The 26,121-nt window shown below is 40.4% G+C and overlaps 1 protein-coding gene across 2 annotated transcripts in view; it reads right to left on the minus strand.

Moving 5' to 3' along the window:
• Nucleotides 1-26,121, minus strand: part of LOC109937079 (protein eva-1 homolog A) — a 147,111-nt gene that overhangs the window by 107,007 nt on the left and 13,983 nt on the right. Inside the window, exon 2 of one of the 2 annotated variants that reach the window (XM_020535695.2) lies at nt 1,623-1,766. The exons of the other annotated variant lie outside the window; for it this stretch is intronic. Within the exon in view, the coding sequence (XP_020391284.2) occupies nt 1,623-1,766 (144 nt within the window). The remainder of the gene's footprint in view (nt 1-1,622; nt 1,767-26,121) is intronic. 2 annotated transcript variants of the gene reach the window in all.

The following is a 26,121-nucleotide window of genomic DNA, read 5'->3' on the forward strand; positions in this document are numbered from 1 at the left end:
TCTGATGAAGGGTCTAGGCCCGAAACGTCAGCCTCTCTGCTCCTATGATGCTGCTTGGCCTGCTGTGTTCATCCAGCCCTGCACCTTGTTGTCTCAGTCATGAGGAGATGCTGGATAGGCTGGTTTGCTTTCCTTGGAGCAGAAGAGGCTGGGGGGAATCTGATTGAAATATACAAAATTATAAGGGGCATAGACAGACTAGATCATGAGAATCTCTTTCCCATGCAGTGGTGTTTAAGACTAGAGAGCATAAGTTTAAGGCTAGGAGCAAGTAATTTAAGAGGACATCTAATAAATTTTTTCTCACCCAAAGAGTGATTAAAAAAAAGATTGTGCTGCCTGACAGGACGGTGGAGGCAGGTAATCTCACAACATTTAAGAAGGATCTGGATGAGTCCTTAAAATGCCAGGGCATTGTAGGCTATGGGCCAAGTGCAGATTAATGGGATTAATAAAGTTTGGTGTTTGTTGTTCGACAAAGACATGGTGGCAAAAAGGCCTGTTTCTATGCTGTATGAAACTTGCTCTCCATGACTCTTTATTCCATATCAGATTCAGATTTAGCTTCACATTTGGACTGCAATAGCTCAGCATCATTTCCACTTAAATTAAACTGAATATTAAAGTAATTTAGTATTTTGCCACACTTCATTCCAACATTAAAGTTACAAAGTTCACAAAATTATTCTTGAATTAATTTAGACTTAACTATCATCACAATTTCACATTTACAACATTACATTTGGAAAACTACATACCAATTACAGTAAATGTACAAATAGCATGAGATGATCACGTAAAGCTCAAATCAAATAATGAACCAATCCTACCTGAACTTTGAGAAAATCATACAGCAAAGTAACTTGTTTGAATACAGAAATAGTGAAGCATATTTTGTTTCTCTATATGGAGTAACAGATATTGAGATACATGTTTTACGATTTGGGAAAGGACTGGACAGCTGAACTTGAAAATTAAATCAGTTGAGAATAAGAATTCAATCCACCACAAAAGTCAACACTTCCTTTTAAAAGTTCTGCATTGATTTTATCCTTGCATCCCCTTTTCCTGAAGTCATGACTTCCAAATGAAGCTTAAATACTTCCCACAGTACAATTCTGGTATTTCCAACTTTAACAGTAGTCTTTCTGAATGAGTTGCTGATATTCGTAACTTTACAGCTAAGTTACGTAAGTATATTCAGACTCACTTCATGTGGTAATGTCAGAAAGATTTAACTTCCATGCCAACATGCTTGGCTAAGTGCAGATATAGTTAAAAAATATAAAATCCATTATGCCACATACTGTTGTTCCTGACAGACAACAATTACAGGTTGATCTGTTAACCTTGCTTTGCGTCATGACAGCACAGCATCGTGACTAATTAATTATTCCATTTCCCAAACCTTACCCTCATACCTACAGCATTCAAGGTCCTTGGAGAGACAAAAGCTCAGTGATCCAAAGTTAAAAAAAAAGTTTAAAAATCTTTAATCCCCCTGGGTGATCAAAACTACTTCAGGAGATTATCCTATGTCATCCTTTAAATTATATTTACGAAACTTAAATAATGAGCCTCTGGATGATGACAAGTTGAAAGAGTGAATTCCACTGTCTTACCACATGTGTAGATGACATTGAGGAATTTGCGGATGCCTGGATAACAGGGATCACCAAACTCATAGGAACTTGCATATACATTGCAGCTTCTCTTCCCGTGGCATCGTTTAGTCATAATCTGTAAAGCTAAGGTTGACTGGCAGTCTGGAAGAAACATAATAATGTGGCATAAGTAATAATTCTGACAGCTGCATATCCCTATGTTTAATTGTTTCTGCAGCTACTGGTCAAAAGTAGCTGTCTTTTTGGACAAAATGCACGGCAATATTAGTCAATTTTCAAACTTTATTTTACATGCTCAGTATTCCTAAGTTTCAGTCCACCATATCACAGAATATTTACATTGTTGTACATTTTAGTCTTGCACACGTGATACTTGATTCCTTTGAACAGCAAGAAACGTACACAGCTAAGGATAAGAGCCAGACTAAAAAGGTAGGGTATTGCCAACACAAACCAAAGAATTCTTCCTTGCTTTCACTGTGGACAGCCATGCAGGTCTGCAATCAGGCTGCCCAGTCACAGTACAACACACAACAGATGACTATGAATGTAGAAACGGCCATCTTCAATAATGAAGGGAAACTGACAATTACTTGATTACAGTATATATTTAAAAATCAAAATCTTCTCCTATTCAGTAAGTATGTATAGCACTTACTGTGTTGAAATATTTTGTATTTATCACCCTGTCCTGTTTCTTAAAAACATTCAACATTTATCCAATGATGAATTTATGTGATCGTTGTATTACTCGACTAGTGATCCATGAGCTTTGAACTAATAATCCAGAGAATGTGAGTTGAAATTCCATGACTGCAGTCTCAGGTTTCAAATTTAGTATTGCTTTTAAATAGAGAAACAAATAGTTGCTTTCATTAAAAATGTTTTGAGGCATAAAAATGCAGCTGGTTTAGTAACATTCTGAATGAAAGAAACCTGCTATCCCTACTAAATCTGTGCATGACTCTAGTCCCATACTGGTGTGGTTAAATCTTAACTGGTGTTTGAAGTGTTCTAGTAAACTACTTAATTGTGTAACATTTTTCACCATGATCAAATTGATCTGCAGCTGTTTCAGAGGGCAGCCCATTACCATCTTCTCAGGGTAACAAGGAATAAGCAGTAAATGCTGGCCTTTCCAGAAATGTCAACAGGCTAACTAAATGTGACAATAATTTTGTCTACAACATTTCACAAAATATAAGAGATGTATGGGACGCAGGAGATACATGAGGGGTCAATATGGTTATTTTGTTGTGTGTTGAAGAAAAATGTTGATAGGTTTCATTGTTCTTCCTTCTACACTACTATGAGTCATATCACATCCACCTGAACCACCACAGATAATTCAGGTTAACAATGTTTTCAAATAACAGCACTTCTAACAATGCACTACTCTATCAATAATGCATTCAAATGGTAGGCTAGATATCATGATCAATCCTTAAAGTGAGACCTGAATCATTAACCTTCTGACTCAGGGTTCTCAGTGCTGCCTTGAATCACATTGGTACCTGACACTATACATTATGAGTCTTATAGACAGGAAAATCAGTTCGGTGTTAAATCCCTCTTTGTGCTAAATTAATAATAGGACTACTGAAGTTAGGTTCAATATACCTGAAAAAAGAAACTACCAGCCAAGTATCTGATTCCTGATTGCTAAATGTGAGTGTATATGAACATAAAGTTAAAACCAGGTTCAACCATGATGCCATTCAGAAAAAAATGGTTCATAAATGCTTACTAAGATCACAGAGTTTTAATGACAATGGTGAGTTCTTATATTTGATTTAATTGGATTTATTACTTTCATGTATACTGAGTTACAGTGAAAAGTGTTGTCTTACATGCTTTACAGGCAGATTGTGCTATACAAGTGCATCAGGATAACAAAGTGCAGGATACAATGTTATAGTTACCGAGAAGGTACAGAGAGAGATCAACATTAACATTTAACATTCATTATTCTTTAAATTCAGGTTTCACTTCAAGGATTGATCATGATATCTAGCCTGCCATTTGAATGCATTATTGATAGAGTAGTGCATTGTCAGAGGTGCTGTTATTTGAAAACCTTGTTAACCTGAATTATGTCTGGTAGTTCAGGTGGATGTGAAATGACTCATGGTAGTATAGAAGGAAGAATAATGAAAACGAAGAAGAAGCTGTTCTTCAATCTGGTCATACATGTATCCAAACTTTTATATCTTCTATCCGACAGAAGAGGATGGAAGAGAATATAAGTGGGGTGGGAGGAGTCTTTGATTATTTTCGTTGCTTTCCTGATGCAGCAGGAAATATAGATGAAGTCAATGGATGGAAGGTTGGTCCACATGATGGACTGGGCAGTATGCACAACTCTGACATTCCAGTCAGTGGTTATCACTGAAGCCACCACTTGTCTCAGTCATTCACAAAACTCAACAGGGCAGAGAGCCAACCCAAATGGAACATTGCAGTTAGATTTAAACTAGTATGCAAACTTGAAGAGTATGATGCAACAGTTTATCACATTAGATAGATACTGAAACAACAGAAATACTATTATGGTAAAACGTAACAAAGTCTGATGTTTCCACAAAGTTTATTCATATATATTCACATAGCTAGGGAATTCCACTGGCTCAACACTCTCTGGGTGAAGAAATTTCTCCTCCTCTCAGTCTTATAAGGTTTACCCCTTAAATTATGACCCTGGTAGCAGACTCCCCCACCATTGGGAACATCATTTCTGCATCTAACCTGTCTAGTCCTGTTAGAATTTTATAGGTTCCTATGAAACCCCTCTCATTCTTCTAAACGTCAGTGAATACTATCCTAGCCAACTCAATCTCTCCTCATATGTCAGTCCTGCCAGGAATCCATTTGGTAAACCTTTGCTGCACTCCGTCTATAGCATGTACATCATACCCGAAATAAGGAGACCAAAACTGCACACACTATTCCAGGTGTGGCTTCAGCAATGCCCGAGATAATTGTAGCAAGACATCCTTGTTCCTGTACTCAAATCCTCTTGCTATTAAGGCCAACATATAGTTTGCCTTCTTTACTGCCAGCTGCACCTGCACACTTACTAACAGCGACTGGTGCACAAGGACACCTGGGTCTTTTTGAACGTTCCTGTCTCTCAATTTACAGCCTAATAATAATCTGTTACCAAAGTGGATAACCTCACATTTATCCACGTTACACTGAATCTGCTATGCATTTGCCCACTCACTCAGTCTGTTCAAATCACACTGCAACATCTCTGCATCCTCCTCACAGCTTTGTGTTAACTGCAAATTTTGACATCAAAAGAGCATAGCCGAGATCCAGCTGTAGAGGAAACAGGGGCAAGGACAAGGGATGGTTTTCTGTTCCACCCCTCACCTTCCTGATACCAGATTCAGTAATCAGACAGAGTCTGAAGTGAAGGACCACTCTGCCATCCCCTCCAGCCACCACACCTACCCAACTTGCTTGCAGCCTTCAGGAGCTACAGGATAACTGTGCAAATCCCTAAGCTTCCACCAAATTCTGGTGAGTGCTTAGATAATTGGTGCCAACTGGCTCATTAATCAGTCCAAACTACAGCCTCAGCCAGTGAATGAGTTTTTCACACCCTGAATTTAAGAACAGTTTTTTCATCTCCAAGAATCTGCTTTGGTGTACTTGTGCCTGATTCTCCTGTCCTACCTAAGGTATCATGCCTGCTCTGATGGACTCAATTAAATTTCCCCAAAGACTCGGAATGCAACTTTCATAAGAAGCAAAACGCTCTTTCAACAGACCTCAAAGGCTAAACTGTAAAAATGTACGCTTACAGCCCAGTCCTTCACCAGAAGAGATTTTTATAAATCATCAACAAGAAAGTGGTGTCACAGGTAAGGGTATAATTTGTTGTCCATCTCTAATTTACTTTGGAAAGGTGGTGGTAAGCAATATTTTGAATGCAACTCAATGCCGTATTCAACTACTTCAGAGGGCAGTTAAAAGTCAACCACGTTGTGGTAATCAAGAGTCAAATATAACTTGCTTCTTGTCCTAAACAACGTATTTTCATAGGCCAGACCTGAAAAGGTTGGCAGATTTCCTTCTCTAAAGCAAAGGTGGGTTTTTACAACAATCTGGTAGTTTCAGTATTTACTGATACCAACATTTTTTTCCAGTTTGATTTAATTAATTTAGTTTAAATTCCTCAGCTGTTCAATTATACCTCGGCTTCTAGATTGCTAGCCAGTACAATAACCCCTAAGATTATATATCAAGAAATTATATGCTCATATTCTGTAAAAGCAAAATACAACAGACTAAAAAACAGTGGGTGGTAGAGATACTCTGCAGATCAGGTAGCATCTGCAAATAGAGAAACAGGATTAACATTTAAAGTCAAATATGACTTTTCTTGAATTGCAGCCTATTGTATCTTGTGTTTTTGAAGTTTGCTGATCTCCTCCCTTACATTCTTAACACACATTGAGCGTGGGTTCCTCTGGGGGTGGAAGCGAATACTTGTCCAATCTACCATTAACCTCAAATACTAAAAAAGAATGAAGCACAGAAATGAACAGCAAGTCCATTCATAGCCGTAAGAAGATCGAGTGCCTAAATTTCAAATTGCTTGTCAGAATGCCACCAGAAGGGTGGCTGCTTTGAAACATAAGCAATCATTTATTTTTATATACATTATTGAACCTACCCAATACTTATGATGTAATCTCAGTATATAAATTTCATTTATATCAAAGTCCATAGGACTTTAAAGAGATAGCCAGCAAAATTTGACTTAAATTTTAATGGAAATTAAACCAGCTAAGTATTACATCAGGAATGAAGTCTTTGGTATGTACCACTAATCAAAGTTTTAAACTGATAATGGCAAGAGTAGCAATTGGTTTAAAAGTTAATATAGGCAAAATACTTTATTGCCAGATTCAAGTTTGTATTAAAACAAATATTTATGTGCAATAAATTGTACTAATATGCCATAATATATTGCTCAGAAATAGTATGCTGAGAGATTCTTCAAGTCATTATTCTTACTTCTTGAAAGTGAGAATCCATCCTTTAAAGAAGGCAGCTCTTCAGTCTTAAGTTTCTTTTTGACACATTTAAGAGGAAGTGAAGCACAGTTTCCTCAACAATAATAGCATCATTCTGAAGTTATAATGAGGCATACTTGTGGAGATTTCATGATGGGTAAGATGACACCTTTCTCTCTCCAGAGAAACATTTCTCCTTAGACTGATTCTTCACAGGGCAATTTTCACAGTGGGTCCTTTTGATGAGTGTCAACCCGTTTCAGGGAAAGAGTGAAAATTACATTATTCTGGTATTCTGACCTATTGTACTTTGGCGTGAAGTTTCTCGCTACCTGTATGTAATTGGCAAATCAGCTTCAAACCATAAGTATTATAATATTTCTCAGCCAGTTTGTGTTGCGTGATACACCCAGATGTTACCAATATCAAAAGCCAATAAACTGCCAATATGTTTATGGATTTTAAGCTCTAGACCTTTCAATTAGTTCCTTTTCAATTCTAGTGCTATCTCTTTGCATCCATAAATATGCAATGTTACCATTGCTTTGGGTCAAATCACCTCAAAAGTATCTATATTCTACTGCTATTAGCTATGATTCAAGGATTATATCCATTCAAAACAAGATAATAATCGTTTTGCATTTCTTACAGCTTATGACCCTGAATTTTATCCATTCCTATTCAGCCTCAAAAAAGCAAAAATTTGGTGAACTTGGATAGTTATAGCCGAAGTTTAGGCCGTTCCTGTTACAGGAAACTGTACCAGGGAACGAGCAGAGATACAGATGCAACGCCAGGCCTGGTTACCTGATGGACTTACCACTGGGCCTTGGTGTCTTCTGGTTTTGTTGGGAAAACAACATTCATGATGTCTTCAGGCTCAAAGTTTGTTCAGGAAGGTTAAATAAATTAGAATCAAACTTCAATCTTTGCTGTCTCACACCTGAAGCTGATCAGAGCCCTGGAATGTAGCTTAATGACAGCTTCATTGTTGGTGATTTTTTTGCCTTGGCAAAGAAACCCGCTCATCTAATATCTGGCATATTGTTGGTCCGTGCCTGCTGCTGGCATTTGCCCACAGACTGGTCTATTTAAGTAGTGCAAATCTTGGAGCAAGGCGAAGAGGCAGCAGAGACCCAATGTGACACATTTCTGTCTCCCTTTCTTCTCCTGAGAAATCCCTAAAGGAGTGTTGAGCCCTACACTTCATTCATCCATCCCATAATTAGACTAAATTTCTAAACTTCCTTCCTTTCTGTTTACACTTACTCAGTAATCAGTTCTTGACCCTTTCTTATATTACATATAACTGATCAATATCACAACTTCCACATTACAGATAATTGTAAAATATAATCAAGTTATTTTCTTCTACGGTGTTATGTGTATCTAGACTAAGCACAATTTCAATGTTGTATAAACGTGCATCACTGTGACTCATTGACATGCTTCCTTCATTGACTGATCAGATAATAGGTTCAAAGTAAATTTGTAATCCATATAGATCATTGTCAGCAATATGAAAGAAAGCATTATTTTAAGAATTAGAAAGTAGATCCCAAATGGAAAAGATTAAATGCACAAGGCAGGAAATGTTTTGGTAAATCAAAGAAAGGTGGCAGGGTAGCATAGTGGATATAGTGCTGCTGCCTCTCAGCACCAGGAACCTGGGTTCAATTCCAGCTTTGGATGATTATGTGTGGAGTGTGCACATTCTCCCTGTCTCTGTGCAGATTTCCTCCAGTTTCCTCCCACAGTCCAAAGAAATGCAGGTTAGGTGGATTGGCTATGCTAAATTGCCCTGTAGTATCCATGGATGAGCAGGCTAGATGGATTAGCCATGGTAAATGTGGTGTCATAGGAATGGTGGGGGGTGTTGCTCAACAGAAGGTCAGTGCAGACGCTATGGATCAAATGGCCCCCATCTGCACTGTAGATGCTGGAAAACTGAAATTGCTGAAGAAACTCAGCAGGTCTGGCAGCATCATAGAATCCCTACAGTGTGGAAACAGGTCCTTCGGCCCAACAAGTCCACACCGACCCTTGCAGCATCCCACCCAGACCCATCCCCCTATAACCCACACACCCCTGAACACTATGGGCAATTTAGCATGGCCAATCCACCTAGCCTGCACATCGTTACACTGTGGGAGGAAACCGGAGCACCCAGAGGAAACCCATGCAGACATGGGGAGAATGTGCAAACTCCACACAGACAGTACCCTGAGGCTAGAATTGAACCTGGGTCCTTGGTGCTGTGAGGCTGCAGTGCTAACCACTGAGCCACACCTCCACAGCATCTGTGGAGAGAGAATGGAGTTAACATTTTGAGTCCAGTGACTCTTCTTCAAAAGAGTGCTTGAATTTCTCCAGCCATTTCTGTTTTTTTTAAACAGGATTTTTTTTTTGCATTTTGTTATCAGCAGAACTGAAATGTGAAGGAAATCCCGATGCTGCAACAGAAACAGACATGAAGAACCCTTGTAAACACAAGTATGTTGTGAAAAAGTGTTTCAATGAGCTAAAGAGTTAAATCAAGTGTCAGAAAACAGATACTTTTATATTCTTCTTATCCAATATGAAAGATTCATGCCTTGTACCTTGGAGACAATTGTAGTGATTGATGAGCAGTTTATCAGTACAATGGATCCCACTGTCATTCTGTTAACTGACAAGAACTCTTAAATAACTTTGCCAAACCATATGTGCTCAGATTTCACACACATGTACTTGGTTACTTACTATTATAATCAAAATTATAGCATGTATTAGTACTAGGGAATGTGGCCTCAGGTTACAAAAACAATACACTTCATTCAAAGTATAACATAAATGGCTAGATCATTTAAATAATAGTAGCACAATGACAAATCGACTCCACACATAAGGTCACAGGAGGGGGAGCAGTGTGTGTAGAATTCCCAGGGTAATCTTCCTACTTGCCCCGACCTGTCTGCAATGCCATGTAGGGGGGTGAGGGATTGGTTGCGTGGGGGGGAGGGGTAGCGCCAGTTGGTGAGGTTTAGGGAAACCCTCTTAACATCAGAGATAGTAGGAACTGCAGATGCTGGAGAATCTGAGATAACAAGGTGTAGAGCTGGATGAACACAGCAGGCCAAGCAGCATCAGAGGAGCAGGAAGGCTGACATTTCGGGCCTAGACCCTTCTTCAGAAATGGGGGAGGGGAAGGGGGTTCTGAAATAAATAGGGAGAGAGGTGGAGGCAGATGGAAGATGGATAGAGGAGAAGATAGGTGGAGAGGAGACAGACAGGTCAAAGAGGTGGGGATGCAGCCAGTAAAGGTGAGTGTAGGTGGGGACATAGGGAGGAGATAGGTCAGTCCAGGGAGGATGAACAGGTCAAGGGGGCGGGATGAGGTTAGTAGGTAGGAGATGGGGTGGGGCTTGAGGTGGGAGGAGGGGATAGGTCGGAGGAAGGACAGGTTAGGGAGGCAGGGACCAGCTGGGCTGGTTTTGGGATGTGGTAGCGGAAGGGGAGATTTTGAAGCTTGTGAAGTCCACATGTGAAGGGTCTAGGCCCGAAACATCAGCCTTCCTGCTCCTCTGATGCTGCTTGGCATCCTTAACATCAATTGCTGCCCTTAAGTGGCCAATTATTGACTAACAAAAGCTCACTTCATGAATAGCTGCAAATTCAGGTTACCCTATGGTGGCCTTGGAGTAGGCCAGAAGTAGGCCATTTGGCTCATCAAAACTGCTCAGCAAGCCATTCAATATAATCATGTCTGATCATTACAGTGCCATACTCCCACTCTGTCCCCAAACCCCTCATCACCTTTAGCTCCTAGAAATCTATTCCTTTCTGTAATATATTCAATACCTTGGCCTCCACAGCCTTCTACAGTTCACCACTGAAAATAGCTGCAAAGAGGCCAGTATCCCATCACCAAGTCACTCTTTAAGTACATGTGCACAGGACACTGGCTGTGGCCAACCAGGTTGGAGTCAGTCCCTCAAGTGAGGATATTCTACGTCCCCTGTTTATATTGGTCAGTCAGAGATCCTTAATTGGTCCAGGTTAACAAAACCAAATCAAGGATCTCATAGTCAATAAGATCCACCTGGTTCCAATCAGTACACCCTTCCACCCGAAGTCTGGGTCTTTCTCTGGTAACTTCTCCTGGGATGTTTTCGCCCCAGGTCTGGTTCCCCTGATTCAGACTCAGACACAGGTGGCATGTACCAGACCGTAGCCTGTCTCTCGAGTCCAGAGTGTCTCGGGAGCGCTTCCACCTCTTCTTCCAGCAGTAACGGCATCGTAGCTGCATCTATCTTAGACTATGAGGTTTCCTCGAAACTAGATGGAAGGGGAGAACCCATGGTTTCTTACAGGCTTTCTGGCTGTTCTGAGTGGCCAGGTATGTTTTGCTCCTGCCCTGTTTGCAAGGTAGCAGCTTTCAGATGATCCACATGTTTGTTCAGGACTACATCACCTACTTAAAATTTGTATGTCACGAGGCCTGACCTCATGTCAAATTCACCTCATACCCATGTCGGGCCATTTCCGTGGTTCTGCCACCAAACTTCGTCCCTGAAAGTAAACTGTCTCTCGCGCTTAGAGGAAGCATGTGACTGGCACTGGCATTCCTGCTGCTGTTTCATCCTCCCTCCCCAGGTCCAGGAATATCAGGTTTAACCTGGTGCGGAGTCTTCTCCCCATTAGCAACTCTGCTGGAGCTATTCCCCCTAGCTGTGCAAGGGGTGGTCCTGTGATCGAACGGATACCAGGACAGTTTGATGTTGAGTGACACTGTAGGCTGTTTCTTTAAGACTGCCTTCAATGCTTGGACCGCTCTTTACACCTGACCACTGGACAATGGATGGTATGGAGCTGTCCTTATACGCTGAATGTCATTTTATAACCCTTGATTCACTTAGTGATTAAAAATCTGTCTATCTTATCCTTAATAACAGTTAACAATCCAGCCGTGTCAACCTTTATGGTGAAGAATTCCACAAATTCACTACCTTCCTCACTATTTACCATGCTACCAATTTTCATGTCATCCACAATCTTTTTGATCAAACCCACTACACTTAAATCCAAATCATTAAAGTACATCACAAACAGCAAAGGCCTATCACCAAACTCTGCAAAACTCATTGGAACAGACTTCCAATCACAGAAATTTCCCTCAACACTCCTGCCTTGCATGTGCTGCGACTCTGTCTTGGATCCCATGAGCTCTTTTTTGATCAGTCTGAACTCATCAAGCACTACCTAAACATTACAATCTACAGGCAGAATTCTGTGCATCCAAACTTGGCAGAGTTCCTGTCAAGATAATAAAGTTAGGTGTGGTTACGTTTCATATTCATTTCAGACTACTACTAAGAAAATCAGCAACATTCCAATCAGTTGCCCACAGAGTTACACAGCAGGCTATTACTTCATCTGGCAGCCGGTTGGTGAAACAAGAAACTAAATGCCAAACTTTTACATAATCCTGGATTCATTTACAGAATGTGTCAACATAAATGTCTGCCTTGCCCTAGCCAATGGCCTGGAATGCCTTCTTTATACTTTAAGAAACCTTTGAGGAATCTATGAAAAGTAAACAATCCTGTTGAAAGGGACACCTTTGCGTTATTCTACCAAAAATGACGATTTCAGGGGAAGTTTATCAAACTAAGGTTATATTTCCACAGATAATGATGCCCACCAACCACACCCACCCTGAGGCCCATTGGTTAACGAAGGCCTCTAGTGTACCAGTGGACATTGTGTGCTCCCTCTCCAGGGACATTAATGTGGACATGAATCTGGAAAAGACACAAATGGACATGTTAAACAACTCACTCAACTCACATATTCTGTACAACCTAGAATACTGTCTCACCACAGCCACAGAAAATGCAGGTGGCAAGCCTTTTTTACATCCCTTTGAGCATATTAACAACAATTAACCTTACTAAATTAATATACCACCCTCTTATATCTTTAGACTCAAGTAATTTGAGCAGACTGTACTCAAGTACATTTGGGGCGACATGGTGGCTCAGTGGTTAGTGCTGCCGCCTCACAGCCCCAGGGACCCAGGTTCAATTCCACCCGCGAGCAACTGTCTGAGTGGAGTTTGCACATTCTCCCACAGTCTAAAGATATGCAGGTTAGGTGGGTTAGACATGGTAAATGCAAGATTACAGGGATAGGGTTTGGGGGGGGGTCTGGCTGGCTGTTCTTCAGAGGGTCGATGTAGACTCAACAGGGTCTATGGCCTGCTTCTGCACTGTAGGTATCCTATGATTCTGATCAAATCAAATATGCAAATGATCAACCCTGTAAAGAGACATCATAACAAAAAAGCTTAAAGAAAACTCTACCAATAGAATTATAATGTTATTCTGGTAGTTGACAATGCACTCCATTCCCTGCAGGACAACCAGTCACAGAAGGCACTGAGCTTACCAGTGGACACCACACAAATACCGACAATTGCTAGGAAGGATTTTTTTTTTGAACAGATCTAGTTTTGGTTGTAGTAAGCATTACTTATCACTTAACTGAAAACAACAGTTTAAATTCTAAATTTCCCAGCTTTAAGTAGGGTTTTAGTAGCGTGTCCATTGGAAGAGCAGTTGGGATAGTTAATTAATTAAGCTGCTGACGTAGGTTCCTCCATAATGGAGACAGATAGGCTTTTTGTGTTTGGAACACACAAAACTAGCTAACATAGTGCAAGTTAGCAATTGAATGTAACTTACAGTACAGTGCTGCAAATTAGGTAGTTAGGAGAGGAAAGGAAGGAGGGTCTCCTTTGTTTTTATTTATTCTACCTATTTCAGGCTCCAGGAACTGGGTCTTACTTCATTACAAGAAAACGCAAGAATCATCTGGTAAGTGACTAATATTCATTCTACTCCTCAGGTTCATAATAGTGTAGCAACTGGTCATAAGGTTAATAATTTTCCTTCATTTGTTCATGTGAAAAGGACAATCTTTGGCTAAGCCAGTATTTATTGTAGAGATTATATTTATTTATGTCTTTATGCTCTTGTGTGCTGCCAATACCTACATGAAGGTATAGCAGTGTGAAACCCTCTGTGCTAGTTTATGTAATTCCATTCCCAATTCTTTCAATGCCTCTAATTTCACGAGATCATCCTGATAATGTTTGATCCATTAATATAAATTTCAGGATTGCTTCTAGATTGTAAAGTCTGTCCTCTACCAGCTTAGTATAGGATGCCTGCATAGCATCATAATATAAAACAAAAATAAAACAAAGAACAACAGATGCTGAAGATCTGAAACAAAAACAGAAATTTCTGGAAAGACTCAGTAGGTCCGGCAGCATCTTTGGACACAAAGCAAAGCTAACATTTCAAGTCCAGTGCCCTTTCTTCAGAACATAGCATCTTAGTTCTCCAGCTGAGCAGTGACTACAAGTGTGTTGGCATGTACCAGAAAAATTAATAAGCACATCATTGTCATATTAGTGCAGTTAGACCTTATGGAGAGTGCTGTTTCTTGTTTTGGTTCCCTCATATGGTGGGGGTATTGAAGAAGTACATATGGTGGCTACAAGATTAATTCCCAGTTTAAGAACTGTTAGAAATGTAGACTCACAGATTGGTCACAGATTAGAAAGTAATGAAGGGACCAGATTGTTTTTGCAGAGATGAACAATTTTAATGAAATGGTTTGGGAGATCCGGGAATTATCAGGGAGTTACATACTGGGGAGTTTTTTTTTCCCCAGAGAATAGTAGACTTGGTTAGTGTGGTTAACAGTTTGTGTGGTTGAATGCTGATTCATGATATATTGTCAAGAGTAATTATGAGCTCTTTCAGGCTAGAGATTAGTTTAATCATGCAAGAGGTACAGGCCCTCTGTTATAAATTAAGGTAATCCCTTGGACTAGTTTCAAATGTCAAATATGACCAAACGTCAGGAAGGATTCCTCAAGTTATTAGAGATCCAGAGAGGATACCCTAAATCATTAAGCTCCATTGTGAGGAGAGATGAACTGGCTTCCTTTCTTTATTCACTCGCCCTTTTGGTGGTTACAAGAAGATTAATTTACAAAGGATCTCTTTTGTTGTGGATACCTTTCTCCATGACTAAATTCATTTATATTTTTTAAAGGAGTCAATTTAACCAGGTTTCCTTGAGCTAATGAAAGAGTGAGATTATCAGTTATTCAACACAAAAATGATCAATAACAGAACATTCTTCATTATGTACATGCATGTGAGAGGCAGAGAGACAGATAGAGACATAGATAGAGGGAGAGACAGACAAAGACAGAGAGCCCAAAATTATGAAAGTTAAAAGAAATCCAGATCAGTCTCAATGGCTCTTTTGTGAAGAACAGATTAAGGAATGTGGCTAGTAGAACAATCGATTTTGGGATTCTCAGGTCATGTCTCAACAGCAATTCAATTCTTTGCAAGTCCTTTGAACTGGAACACAAACCAGTTGTCTTGTGTTTTTGAAAGGAAAAGACACAAAACATGTCTCTTACCAAGACTGCTGTCTTTTCTTCCATCATATTCACAATTGGTTCATCGATGTTCTTTAGGGAAACAAATCCACTGTCCTTACCTATCTGGCCTACATACTACTCCAGACCACAGTACTGTGGTTGAAACCTACCTGTCTTCTGGGCAATGAGACATAGGTAATAAATTTGAGTGTAGTCAGCGATAGCCACAAGTGAATGATTTTTTTAAAAAACTCGCAAGAAATTACAGCTCAATTTGGAACTATTTCTCCCTTTGCTACATCCTCAACACCTCATCAGGTGTAACATTCCAATCTTTCTGCCAATAGCCACTGAATTTACAGCCAATAGATGACGACAGATATATGTTCTTCTTTTACAAAAAGCATTGCGATTAAGTATGTACACCCATAAGTACTCTAAGGTTTCTCCATCAGTGACTGTTAAAGAATGATTCTATTTTCTTTTCCCTGAATTGACCTCGGTTTTCAATCTGATTTGTTTGCATGTGACTCACAAATAGGGAATGCTTCTATCATGATAGACTGTATGGGAAGGTTAAATGAACAAGTTATTCTTCTTCTGTCCAATAGTCTCATAATTGAGAATCCCATAATATAACCTTGCAAAGTAGTACATATACATTGATGTTTAACACACACTGAATTATGACTCCTTAGGCAGAGTCATCATGTGGAGGCATTAGAAGAAGAAATGTCCCAGGTATATCAAGAGACCAAAAACAGGGTGCAGTCTAAAGTCAATGCAGAGCAGAACAAAACACAAGCTTGGATAGCCATTTAGTATGCAGAAATGCCAATCACTTTTTCTTTGTTTACCAATACATACTCACTGCATTAACAGCCCTATATATCTTCTCATGCTCTCCAAAAAGAAGCCTTCACTTAAACGGGCTTCAATTTTGCAGGTAACACTCAAATGTCATATCCCTGCCGTTATAAAAACATGCTTGAAGCCTTCCGCGGAAATACTCATTGAACACGGCTTCAAAAAAGCACTAGTTTTTTCTATCCTGAAAGTCTGCCTGGTCAGAAGATCAGAGGTAGGCACACATACCCTGAAACAAGAGCCTTTTTTATTCTTTAAATGGAACTAGGCCAGGGATCAGTGCCTGAAGTCTTGCAGTTGCGGTGTTTGGACAGCAGCCTGAAAGACCCTGACCAAACAATTCTTTCAGGACAAATTGAGCAGAATACTTTTCTCTCATACTTCCAGATGATAATAACCCATCATGGGAGCGTGGAAAGGACTCTCATATCCAGGTATGGCATACAGAGTGTGTACAGTAAAACTAGCTCCATATTGTTGATTCATATACTCTGCATGTGCTTACACTTTTCTATTACTTTGCTTCCCTTATATGAAATGTATGTTCACGACCTTAGCTTTGTGTTATATCTAAATATTAGTTCAGTGGCAGGAGGGTGTGAGATAGCTAGCTGCTGCATTTGTAAAGAACCTGAAATCCCAAGATGGAATTGCTGATGGCTATGTGTTTTCTGGCACTCATAAGCTATTAATAATCACTGCAGAGGTGCTCCAACTTAGCTTACATTCCGATAAATATCACCAACTTCCATTCAGTTCAATCCTACGCCTGGGCACTACCTTATCATGGCCAACGAACATCATGACAACACACCTACTGGCACTGATAATACCAGTAATATGGTTGCCACATGATTCCTGATGCTACCAGACTTGCGGAGTTTTTCCAACAATTTCTGTTTTTGTTTTTGACTCTAAATAGAAATGCTTATCCTGCTGAGATCTCAGAAATCAGTATTTCATCTTGGCTTAATTGACTATTGTTTCTAAGAATGACATAAACAAGGGTAAGGTGACTGATCCATACCATATACTCATTTAAGGGTCATTACATTTCCTTCCAGCTTTAAGTCATTTCTACCTTTGTTTAATTTCTCACATTAATCCTGTGGCCAGAGGACTGCCACACTTGTATGGACCCGAGTGTTGAAAGGAATAACTCTGTAGGTGACTGATTATTGCAAATTCCTTTCTACATAGTTTTATACAAGGGGTAACATCTCAGTTAGTTCAGGTTTCATATACAATTGTTCAGCAGCAGCTTTGTGGACCTTTCATTGTAAGCAAAATTAAAGCTGTGTATCCACATGCACATGTGATGAAAGAGACTGTTTTGTTTGTTCTCATCTAGAAAGCCAATCCATCATGGCGTTTTCACACACCATTCATCAGTAGCATAGATATCAGCACTTATACAAGTTTGGCATACTCTCGCCCATGTTGTGACAATAACAAAACACACCTTTGTTTAGAGATAAAGAAATTTGTGTTTTCTGATTAATGAAGATCTTAAGTTAAAGCTATTGTTGTTATCTCTTGTATCACAGAGTCATGCGGCACTGAGCTGCAATGTTTTTATGAAGGATGGTGGTCTCCTTGTCTGTGCCACAGTTCTGCAGTGGATTTCTTTTAAGTATTTTCAAATGCTGTTCATATTCAGGATAAACTTCAACTAGATTGGTTGGCTTGAAAGAGGTATCTGGATGTTGTAATTTTCATGTATTTTTTTATAAACACGAAAAAGGTTATTGGTTTTCAAATGCAATATATGGTTTTCAAGAAGGCTGCACATCTGAGGCAGAGACTGCCTGTTGCTGACTTCCATGGTCCCAGGACCTCGGTTACTTTTTTAAAAATGTTTTAAACACAGCCCTATTATCTCCTGATTAATTTTCTGTTAAAATTACTGTTAGAGGGGCTATAGACTACTTCCTCCAGTGTCTTCTATCCCATGTTATTTCTTACCTCCATTCATTTGGATTCTACATCTTCCAATCCAAAACCATTTTTTGCTATTGTAACCATGGTTCTGTAATTGCTAAAAGATCATACCCAGTAACCTCCATTTGTGCCATTAATTTATTTATTTTGCTCTGAATAGAATACAATAGTTGGCCATTCAACCCCCTCAAGCCTGTTCCACCACATGCTGAGATCATGGCTGATCTGGTGACTAATTCTACATACCTGCCTTTGGCCCATATTCCTTAATATCTTTGCTTAACAAAAAGTTATATATTGCAGATTTAAAACTGACTGATCTAGCATCAACTGGAGTTTGTGGAAGTTACAAACCTCTACCACCTTGTGTGTGTTGAAGTGCTTCCTAACATCTCACCCAAACAGTGTGGCCCTAAATTCTCAGGCTATGCCACCTAGTTCTAGAATCCCCAACCAGTGCAAATAGTTAAAACCAAAAGATCTACAGATGCTGGAAATCAGAAACAAAAACAGAAATTGCTGGAAAATGTCACCAGGTCTGGCAGCACCTGTGGAGAGAAATCAGTGTTAATATTTTGGGTCCAGTAACGCTTCTTAAGAACTGATAGTAGCTAGGAATAAAGCTGATTTTTATGGAGAAGATAAGATGGCAAAAGAGGATAAGAAATAAACGATAGGTGGTGACAGAGCCCAAAGAAAAAGAAAAATAGTTGGACAGACAAAGGAGTGGATAACAGTCACATTAGGAGAAAGAATAGCTGCTAACGGGGACTATTAGTGGCTAACAATGGGTTGTGTATAAGAGCAGACCTTGCGCCTGGTATGTGGAAGTGGGGGAGTAGTTTGGGGAAGGTACTCCAGCCCTAAGATTGTTGAACTCAATATTGAGTCCAGAAGGCTGTAGAGTTCCTAAGTGGAAAATAAGGTGCTGGTGCTGATCTTCAGTGGAGCACTACAGCAAGCCTGAGACAGAGATTTTAGCCAGGGAACAAGGTAGCATGTTGAAGCAGCAGGCATCAGGAAGCTCAGGGTCTATTTTGCAAACAGAACGTAGGCATCCTGTGAAGTGGTCACCCAGTCTATGCTTTGTTTCCCCAATCTAGAGATGACCACATTGTAAGCAGCAAATGCAGTAGACAAGATTGAGTGAAGTATAGGTAAAGTGCTATTTCCCCTGGAAGGTGCATTTGGGCCCTTGGATACAGAGGACAGAGGAAGCAAACAGGCAGGTGTTACACATTCTGCGGTTGCAGAGGAAGGTGCCGTGCGGGCGGTGTAGGGAGTGAAGGAATTGTGGACCAGGGTGTTCCAGAGGGAACAGTCCTGGTGAAAGACTGAACAAGGGAAGGGAGGGAAATGTGTGTCTTGTCGTGGCATCCTGATGGAGCTGGCAGAAATAGCTGCTAATGATCCTCTAGATGTGGATGCTGGTGGGCTGGTAGGTTAGGGCAAGGGGGATCCTATCGCTGTTGTGGGAGGGGAGGGGGGGTTAGGGCTGAAGTGCAGGAGATTGGTCGGGCCCAGTTGAGGGCCCTGTCAAATGCGGTGCTGAGGAAACCTCGGTTGAGGAAAGAGGTGGACAATTCAGAAGCCCTCTTGTCGAAATTCGCATCATTAGAACAGATTAAACTGAGACAGAGGAACTGGGAGAATGGAATAGGAAGCAGGGTGTGAGAATGTATAATCAAGGTAACTGTGGGAATTGGTTGCTTTGTAGTAGATATTGGTGGTCAGCCTATCCTCAAAAATGGAAACAGAGATATCGAGGGAGAGAACGGAAGAGTCAGAGATGGGCCAGGTGAAGGCAAGAGTGGGGTGGAAATTGGAAGCGAAATTCATAAACATTTTCAATTCCGAACGAGAGAGGGAAGCTGCACCGATAATATCATCAATATACTGGAGAAAGAGATGTGGGTGAGGGCCAGAATAGGACTGGAACAAGGAATGTTCCACATACCCCACAAAGAGACAGGCACGTAAGTACGGCTACCACTTTGACTTGAAGAAAGTCAGAGGAGTTAAAAGAGAAGCTGTTCAGAATGAGGCTGAGCTCAGCCAGGCAGAGGAAGCTGGTGGTGGATGGGAACTGTTCAGGCATTCTTTCCAGGAAGAAGCAGAGGGCCTTGAGATGGACGTGTAAAGGGATTGCACATCCGTGGTAAAGAGGAGGCGGCTAGAGCTGCAAACAGGAAATTCTGAAACTGACGGCTTGAACACATTCCCCATGCTTTAGCCACTCCCATACACCAGGACTTGTTATCACAAAGTCTGCTATTACACATAACTCATTGTTAGCTACCAATAGTCCCCATTAGCAGCTATTCATTCTCCTAGGTTGAACATTACCATTCCTTTGTCTGTTCAACTGTCCTTCTCTTTCTTTGGGCTCCATCTCATCTATCATTTATTCCTTATCCACTCCTCCCACCCCATCTTCTGCATAAAAAACAGCTTTTCCCAAGCTACCATCAGTTGTGAAGAAGCATCACTGGACCTGAAACATTAACTCTGATTTGTCCCCACAGATGCTGCCAGACCTGCTGAGGTTTTCCAGCAATTTCTGTTTTAGCAATGGAAATAGTTTATCTATGGGGCAGCCCAGTAGCACAATGGTTAGCATTGCTATCTCACAGTGCCAGGGACCCACATTCGATTCCAGCCTTGGGAAGACTGTGTGAAGTCTGCATGTTCTCCCCATGTCTGTGAGGGTATCCTCCCACAGTTCAAAGATATGCAGATGAGGTGGATTGGCCATGCTAAATTGCCCCAAAGTGTTCAGGAATTACAGGCTATGTGGTTAAGTATGGTAAATGAGGGGTGACAGGGATAAGGTGGAATGCTCCCCAGAAGGTCAGTGCAGACTTGAAGGGCTGAATGGCCTCTATCTGCACAACAGGGATTCTATAATCTTCTGTGATCTACCCTATCTTTGCTGTTAATATCTTGAAGACTTTGAACAGAACTAAATTCTAGAGATAACACATCTAATTTGCGTAATCTCTTCTCATAACTTAACCTTTGAAGTTGTGTATCATTCTTGTAAACTTAGATAGTACTCCCTCCAAGGCCAGCTCACTGTACTCCACTCCAATTGGGTTCTAACCAGGGTTTTGTACAGTTGCAGCTTAACTTCTGCTTCCTTGTGCTTCTTTTCCCTTTAATTATTTTTTTCTGTTGTGCTGACCTCAGAGGTCCATATGTAGCAGCAGCCTACAATGAGTTTCACGCCATTTAATGTGCACAGAACCACTGAGCAGCTCCATGGTCATGCATGCATGCAGTTTAGAGGGAACATTGCCTACAGTGTTGACAATATTTCCTCTTCAAATAATAATCCAATTCCCATTTCAAAGCCTCAACTGATCCTATTTCCATCACTCTCTTGAGTGGTGCATTCTAGTACATAACCACTTACTGGAAACAGTCATTAATTTCGCCTTTTGGCCAATTATTCCCCCTCCGATCTTATGACTGCTTTTTGTGTTTATATACTCTGCCTCTGATGTCGCTTTCTGGGCATTTTTACCTAAATAGCTGCCCTGTATTGTTGCCATATCATTGTGTAAGACTACATATAAATAGTAAAAGGTTAGTAAGAGAAGTGGCACTATTTAGGCACTAAAAATGGGATTTATACACAGAAGCAGGGGCACGTGTAGGATATTAAATGAATATTTTCCATTTCTCTTTACCAAAAAATAAGATGCTACCCAGGTCATGGTGAAAGAAGACAGTTCAGACAAATTAAGGATTTAGATTGACAAGGAGGTAGTATTGGCTAGGCTGTTTGTATTTAAAATCGATAGACACCAGGACTGGAAGAGGCACATCCAAGGATACTGAGTGTGGAAACTGCAGCGGCAAGAATTCCAAGGCTATAAAAGTAGCTGCCATTAGTTGCATTTTCAGTCCAGACAGGGAGGAAGATGTCAGGGAGGAAGATGTCAGGAAGCAAGCAAGTCAGGAAGAAGGTCTGTCTCAGGGATCCAACATGTATCTAAAATTTAAATAGAATTTAATATTAAAACATCCTTCTGGCCCTTACCCTTCATATCTTCTCACCCCCACACACTTACCATGCACCATCCATACCATTTTTTGTCATGTCATGTCCTCTAGACACCCCCAAACCCTCCCCATAATCTCTCATACCTTCATGTCAAACAATGTCTCTGTAACTATACCCTACAAGCTCATAATATCCTCAATGCCAATCTTCCTGCACACACCTCTTAACCCTTTATACATCCCATGCCAACTTAGTGCCAGACAATGCCAATCCATGCTTCACTATCTACTACATATTGCTCTTAAATGTAGCATGTTGATATAGTAATACATCATGGACAGACATCAGGACCCATGCAGAATTGAGATAAAGTTCTGTAGAACACAGTTCGAAGTGTTTATTGCAGAGTTCAATATGTTGGGAAAAAAAGCTCTTACTCAAAAACTCATTCAGTGCAGTTATGTTCTTTCAATTGTGTAACCCCTATAACAACAAACATTTTATTCAAGTGTACAATCATCAACAAGCATTGGAATTGTATTCACACTTCAAAAAGTCTGTAACCACTTGTAGTTGTCAATTAAACTGAAGGCACCCTATTGCAATACAGATGGTTGTGAACTCGGTCATTAGCAGTGATCTAGTAATGGAAACCCTCAGGCTATGACGACAGACATGTAGTAGCAAACAATGATTTTATAAAAAATATCCCAGGCATTCTTTTTCAAAAAGGTAAAAAGGCAGTTTGATACTGTAAACTTCAGAACTTTAATAACTGTTCATGGAATCAAAGAATCAGCAATAAGTCTTTCTGGATTAACCTGTTTCCCAAGAAAAATGGACAAAGAATTAAAAGTATTATGCCAATTAGCCATCACTAGGAACGGAAGGAGCAGAAGCTACATACACTGTTTTAACAACAGCGGTGTGCCGCAGGGATCGGTGCTGGGTCCATGGCTTTTTGTCATTTATATAAATGATTTGAATGTGAATACAGTGGCTGTGGTTAGTAAATTTGCAGATGACACCAAAATAGGTGGTTCAGTGGACAGCGAAGGTGGTTACCTCAGAGTATAAAGGGACCTCGTTCAGATGGGCCAATGGGCCGAGGAGTAGCAGATGGACTTTAATCTAGATAAATGTGAAAACTAGAGGGCATAGGTTTAAGGTGAGAGGGGAAAAATTTAAACGGGACCTAAGGGGCAACATTTTCACACAGAGGGTGGTGCATGAATGGAATGAGCTGCCAGAAGAAGTGGTGGAGGCTGGTACAATAGCAGCATTTAAAAGGCATCTGGATGAGTATTTGAATAGAAAGGGTTTAAGAGGGATATAGGCCAAATGTTGGCAAATGGGACTAGATTAGTTTAGGATATCTGATTGTCATGGACAAGTTGGACAAAAGGGTCCGTTTCTGTGCTGTACATATCTATGACTTGATGACTCTAACTGCTTGATAATTTCAGAAGTCACACGACACCAGATTATACTCCAACAGGTTTATATGAAATCACAAACTTTTGGAGCATGGCTCCTTTGTCCAGTGGACTTCACCTGATGAAGGAGCATTGGTCCGAAAGCTTGTGATTTCAAATAAACCTGTTGGACTATAACCTGGTGTCGTGTGACTTCTCACTTTGTCCACCTCAGTCCAACACGGCACCTCCACTTCATGCTTGATAACTGGCTGACTTATGCCACAAGGTCAAACAATTGCCCTGCAGAAGAATTTAAGGAGTTAATGGCAGGACAGGCTGTGTTGTGAACAGACAGCTAACACCGAAAGTAATAGGAACGGAAAAGGTTGAGAGCAGATGGCTTTCACTCCCAATAAGAATGCAAGCTACAGACTTGGTGACGTCAGAAGTATCATGAATGATGTCACACCATGAGCTTAATACAACAGAAAATTCTCTAAGAATTCATCTTCAGGATTCTTCAGCAACAGATCCCAAGAGAACTATACTGCACAAAAATAGAACCCTGGACACCCAGAGACAGACACTGTTGGTTGTAATCGTAGTTAACTATTACTTGATTAATGGTGGAATTTAAGTTGGGTTGTCAGGCTTAACTTGCTTCCTTGAGAGGTCTTATTGAGAGGTGTTACATGCAATAAAGTTTAAATAATTGTTTCAATATTTGATTGTCTGCAAGATTTCTCAGTAAGTAGCCAAATTAAAGGTAGCTTCTAATAATTAACATACAAAAACAGGTCCTTTCTGTGCCTTGACATCAATATCTCTTTCTTTTGACAAGTTCTCTTAAGGTTATTTTGACAGGTCCCATCTTTTACAGACATTCATACCAACCTTTTACAATTTCAAAGAACATCTGCCCTCCCACATAAAAACACCTGACCACCTGCAAAGCTGTATCCAAAGGGTACTTCACCTCTCCAAGGGTGTACGCTGCCAACCAAAGAAACGCAAAAAGTTCAAACCTGTTCTTACTGGGTTCACTCTGCAGACCATGAGTTTCACATTCTTAGGTACCAAAATCCAATTTGAGCGGAGGTGGTTGATGATTTAAATGCCTAGCTGATTCTCCAAAATCAGCCATGCACAAAATGTAATCTGCCCTACCCTATTCTTACCGCTGCAAAAAATGGGAAGTGTCATGTATTGGAGCAGGAATTCTAAGCTCTGGGTTCATCCACAATTTTCATGATGACAAAGAGGCTCCCCCATCATGGTGGGAATCTAAGCCCATGCGTTCAGTTTCCGTCTGGTTCTTTGTGGATTACCATGGGATGTTTCTTTATTATGTTTGGCAACAAAAGATCTAGCAAGTCAATTGATTAGTTTTTGAAACTGTTGATGTGGTATATGTGGATTTCCAGAAAGGATTCAGTACAGTGCTACTCTACAGACTTGAGAAAAGTTATAGGTCATTGTAAAAGAGGGACAGTAGCAACATGGATACAGAATTGGCTAAGTGATAAGAATCACTGAGTGCCCAGTCAATGGATATTTTTCAGGCTGTTGGAAAGTTTGTAGTGGAGCTCCCCTGTGGTTGGAATTGGGACAACATGAATGATGGGGCAAGCGTGAAGAGCCAAATGGCCTACTTTTGTTCCTTATTTGTATGAATGTTTGTTTGTATGAATGGCCCTTGCTTTTCCTGATATATGTTAATGATCTGAATTTTGGTGTAAAGGGGACAATTTCAAAGTTTGCAGATGACATGAAACAACAGCAGGACTTTTCCATGCCTCAACAATAAATAGCTGTTTCTTTTGACAAGTTGTCTGAATAATTGATTTTGACGGGTCCACTGAAAAGAACTGCCAACTGTGAGGAGGATTGTGAAAGTTCAAGGACGTTGCTAAGTTAGTTGAATAGGCAGATGGGTGGCAAATGAGGTTTCATGCAGTAAAGTGAAGTGAAGCACTTTGATAGGAAGAACATGGAAACATGATATACAACAAAGGGTACAGGAACATAAGGACCTGGCGTACATATATATAGATCGTTGAAATGGTGGGACAGTTAGAGAGGGCAGTTACTAAAGCACACAGTGCTCTCAGTTTTATTAAATGGGACATAGAGTAAAAGGGCAAGGAACTGATGTTGAATTTGTAGAAGACACTTATTAGACCTCAGCTGGAGTATCGTATACAGTTGCATGCATCATTTTACAGGAAAGACATTAATGCATAGGAGAGAATGTAGAACTGATTTACAAGAATGGTTTCAGGGATTGCCAGTTGGATACATAATTGGCTTAATGGCAGGAGTCAGAGAGTAATAGTGGAGGGTTGCTTTTCAAACTGGAGGCCCATGCCCAGTGGTGTTCCACAGGGATCGGTTCTGGGTCTTCGTTTGTTTGTCTTTTATATAAATGATTTGGATGAGAATATAGAAGGCATGGTTAGTAAGTTTGTGGAGCAGGCAGGTGGTTCTACTTGAGCTCGGGATTATGTTCAGCATGGACTGGTTGGACCGAACAGTCTGTTTCCGCGCTGTATGACTTTGTGACTCTGAGAAACATCAATTAAGAGGGCAGATTGAAGAAGCTAGGACTGTTGTCCTTGGATTGAAAGAGGCTGAGAGATTTATAGAGGTTTTCAAAATTGTGCGCGAACTGAATAGAGTAGACAGGGAAAAGCTCTTCCCACATTTAAAAGGAACAAGAACAAGAGGTCACATAATTAAAATAATGTGCAAAAGAAGCAATAATGAGATGATGTGAGAAAAAGCT

The sequence above is a fragment of the Rhincodon typus genome, chromosome 5, assembly GCF_021869965.1.
Source record: "Rhincodon typus isolate 14 chromosome 5, sRhiTyp1.1, whole genome shotgun sequence".
Taxonomy (NCBI): Eukaryota; Metazoa; Chordata; class Chondrichthyes; order Orectolobiformes; family Rhincodontidae; genus Rhincodon; species Rhincodon typus.